This window comes from Stegastes partitus, unplaced genomic scaffold (genome assembly GCF_000690725.1).
Source record: "Stegastes partitus isolate 25-593 unplaced genomic scaffold, Stegastes_partitus-1.0.2 Scaffold976, whole genome shotgun sequence".
NCBI lineage: Eukaryota > Metazoa > Chordata > Actinopteri > Pomacentridae > Stegastes > Stegastes partitus.
Window position 1 is genome coordinate 207776 of NW_007578707.1, and position 3904 is coordinate 211679.

Consider the following 3904-nt stretch of genomic DNA (forward strand, 5'->3'; position numbering starts at 1 on the left):
CTGGACAGGCTGAGAAGGAGCTCAAACCAAACCAGTAGAATGTAAACTGATGGTTTTTAAGCTCATATCAGAGTAATCAGATTACTGTGGGGTGACAGAGTAATCAGATTACTGTGGGGTGACGGGAACCTCCTGTTTTTCACAACAAACAGGATTCAGTTTGTAATCCTGTCGGATGTGAACTTGTTCTCGTATCTGCTGCCTCTTCGCTCCGAGTGTTGCTGCTGTGAAGACCAATAAGTCTTCTGAGGTCACCAGGAAGCCCACAGGCTGCTGTCGGCGCCATCATCACTGCTGCTTCACCGTCCTTCAGCGCTTTCTAGCACTGCTTCAGATGTCCAAGGTTTCAGGATTAATCGGCTTCATTTTGGCTGATGTCCAGTGAAACAGCAGACGGCTTAAAGGAACCAGAGGACCAGGTGGTTCAGCTTCAAACCCGATGTTCAGAACTCATGTTTACATCAAAAACATCTCAAATCATCTGAAGTCACACACGAGACGGACTCACCAGGTCATGACCACAGCTTCAGCTTTTATTGAACTGACAGAAAGTGAACAAAGACGAAGCGTTGAAGGCACTTGGACTAAAATCAGAGTTCAAACACAGACTGAGTCCTTCGACGTCGTCACATCAGAACAGGTTAAAAACACTCGGACACGTTGTGGAATCAGAGGAGCATCAGAGGAGCATCAGAGGAGCCAGCTGGAGGAGGAGCCAGCTGGAGGAGGAGCGGCGGCTGGAAACCAAACTCGAGACGCGACAAAATACAATCCTGACCTGAATCCTGAATCTGATCCCAAATGAAATCTTGAATAAAATCATAAATTGAATCCTGACTTAAATCCTGAACTGAATCCGGACTTGAATCAGATTCGACGTCCGTAACGACGTTCAAGTGAATCAGAAGCAAACTTTTAAAATGATAAGAAGATAAAATGCCGACGAGGTTCTGTGAGATTCTCCCCTTTAAAGTGACTGACTGGACTCAGCAGCCGGTCGGTACCAGAAGTCGGTACCTGGATCATCTGAGGCCAGTGGCTGGAGGATAAGGACTCCCTGACCCGATGGTCCCGGTAGGGGAGAATGTTGTCTAAAACTCACAAACCCGACGACTCCAGCTCAGCAGAACTTTCATCAGAAGCGGTACCTCTGTTTTTGTCCCCAGGTTCCGTGTGTTGCTATGCTATCATGTTACACGTGATCCGTTTCACTTATTTACCTCCTTCTGAACGCACAACCATGTCAAGTCCAGAACCCGTGCCGTGGTCTCCTCCCAGAGCGACCAGCTGCTGATTCCACCTCCGTGCCCGGCTCACAGCTTGGCCTTGGCCTGGAAGAAGCTCATGACGGCGTTGAAGCACTCGTCGGACACCCAGCGCTCCATCAGAAGCTCCACCTCGGCGTCGTTGACGGCGTGCAAGCGCTCCTTCTCCACGGACCGGATCAGCTGTTTGGACAGCGCCAGGGACTGGCAGACGGACAGACAGGTCGGTTACGGCTCACAGTCCAAGTCTACACACTTTAAGTCCTTCTGGACCCGTCCAAAATGACCAGAAGCCAAGTCAACGTGGACACACTTCAAGGCTTTCTGGACCGTTTTGGAGCTCCAGGTCATTCTGGACACAGTTGTAGTCAGAGTGAAAACGTTTCAGGTCATTTTGGACTGTTCTTACGTTACAGGTCATACTGGAGAGGACTCGACACACTTCAGTCCCTCTGGTCACACAGGACAGAGTCTGATTATGTAGTCCAGGGTTTCATGTAACTCTGAACAAAGTCGGAGTCACTTTTAAGAAGTCTCGGTTCTGTTGGAGCAGTTTCAACAGACGACGGTTAAATCCTCTCGTGTCAGTTCCACGTCACGCTGGACAGAGTTTGATTATTTTGTTTAGTTTCAAGTGACTTTGGACAAACTTTAAGTTATTATGAAGACGTTTCAGGTCATTCTGGACAATTTATGAGTCAAAACTGAAACTATCTGGGACAACTTTCAGCTTATTTAGGTCAAGGCACATTTTTAACAAGGTTTGAGGATCAGGTCTGAGTCGCCGTGGATACGGTCTGAGTCGCCGTGGATACGGTCTGAGTCGCCGTGGATACGGTCTGAGTGCTGTTGGACTTGCTGAGTCGTCCTGGGCAGGTTTATGTCATTTAGGACCAGTTCTGACACATTCTGGACAAACTAAGTCATTTTAGTTTATATTTGATTCTGGGACTATTTTGGACTCTCTTCCTCGTGTTGGACTATCTCAGTAGTTGATCTCAGTAGTTTCTTTCGTGGCACAGAGACCTGAATGCTTCAGAACCGTGTGCTGGATGTGCTCTACGCTGTCTTGGGCCTCACACAGGTGGAATGGAACCAGGTGAGCAGTCTGGAAGTCTAACCCTGACGTGAGCAGATGTCTGTTTGTTTGTGACGGACCAGCTTTGTCCTTTTGGACCTTCTCCGAGTCTTCTTGGACAGACTCGGAACCGTTCTGGGCTCGTTCTGAGACATTTTAGGTGAACTTTAAGTCATGTCTGTCCATTTATTTTTCACAGTGGAGCCGTGGTGGAGGCAGGCGGACTGAGTGATGTGTGTGGGCTCACATTGGGGGGCAGCTGGGCGTAGGCCTTCAGTCTGGTCCACACCTCCGACTGGAAGCTGCTGTCGGGGAAGACCTCGGTGACGAGTCCCAGCTCGGAGGCCTGAGCAGCCGTCAGCTTCTTGTTGAACAGCAGCATCTCGGTGGCCTGGACACAGAGACAGAGCTTCAGCAGGACGTCTCCACCAGAACCAAACCAATCGGATCAGGACAGCTAAAGTGCGTCTAAGTTTCAAGTCATTATGGACAAATCTAGTTTGAACACGTTTGGACTCATTTTGGACAAAATTAAAATGATCCAGGACAACTTTAGCTTCGTTTGCGTCAGCTCCAAGCTGTTTAGGGAACATTTTAAGTCACGCTGGACAAGTCTGACGTTACTGTCAACAAAATTAAACTCATTTTATACAAGTTTGAAGTATTTTAGACAAATTCCAGGTCATTTTGTACATTTCTAACTCATGTTGGACGGATTTTCTGTTATTTTAGGTGGAGTTTGGAGTTATTTTCGACAGACTTGGCTAAATGTGGACAAACCCTCAGTTATTTTGGATAAATTTAACTCATTAGGGGTCATTTTAAAGTTATTTTTTCAATTTAAAGTCACTTTGGGCCAATTTAACTAATTTTGGAACCATTTAAAGTTCAACCCATCAAGTCGTTTTGGAATAAATCTGTTTAGGTTTTAAGGTACAGAGGACAGATATCTCATCATTTAGATTTTTTAAAAAATCATTTTAAGTCAATTTGAACAAATTTCTACCTATTTTGGACAAATGAAGACATTGTGTACGGACTCTGGACCACCGTCATGAAGCACGTCCCAGTAAGTCCGCTAAAGACCGACTAACTCAGAGAAAAGCAGGAAATGCTCACGTTGGAGAAGCAGCTTTGAAACCTCTGATTCCAAAGCGGACTGATAGTCGATGTTACTTACGTCAGTGGAGCTGCTGTTCTCTACGTCCTGATTAATCGGACTGAGCGGCTAAGAGCTTAGAGAAGAACCGAACCCAGCAGCGTGAAGATGACTGCTGGCTGCGGTGCCGTTTCTCGTGGTACCTTGGTGGCGCCCATGATCTTGGGGAAGGTGAAGGAGGAGCAGCCCTCAGCGCTCTGGCCCAGCTGGCTGAACGGAGTGTGGAACGTGGCCTGGAACACACAGGGAACCTCCTGGTTAATGTACTGGACTCACCTCAGCCCGCCAACATCAGAACCAAACACATCGGACTCTCCAACACGAACAAGAAACCAGACTTCAGTTCTGTTCTGAGCAAACAACGGCTGAGCCTCAGGAGATACGCTGATGTGGAACCAACCA

The 3904-nt window shown here is 47.4% G+C and overlaps 1 protein-coding gene across 1 annotated transcript in view; it reads right to left on the minus strand.

Annotated features, from left to right (window-relative positions):
• Nucleotides 1-512: 512 nt before the first annotated feature.
• The window catches only part of eci2 (enoyl-CoA delta isomerase 2), a 10943-nt gene continuing 7551 nt past the window's right edge, over nucleotides 513-3904 (minus strand). Inside the window, exons 9-11 of the mRNA XM_008294595.1 lie at nucleotides 3646-3735; nucleotides 2591-2734; nucleotides 513-1469 (exon numbers count right to left, since the gene is read on the minus strand). Of these exons, the coding sequence (XP_008292817.1) occupies nucleotides 1314-1469; nucleotides 2591-2734; nucleotides 3646-3735 (390 nt within the window). The 3' untranslated portion in view covers nucleotides 513-1313. The remainder of the gene's footprint in view (nucleotides 1470-2590; nucleotides 2735-3645; nucleotides 3736-3904) is intronic.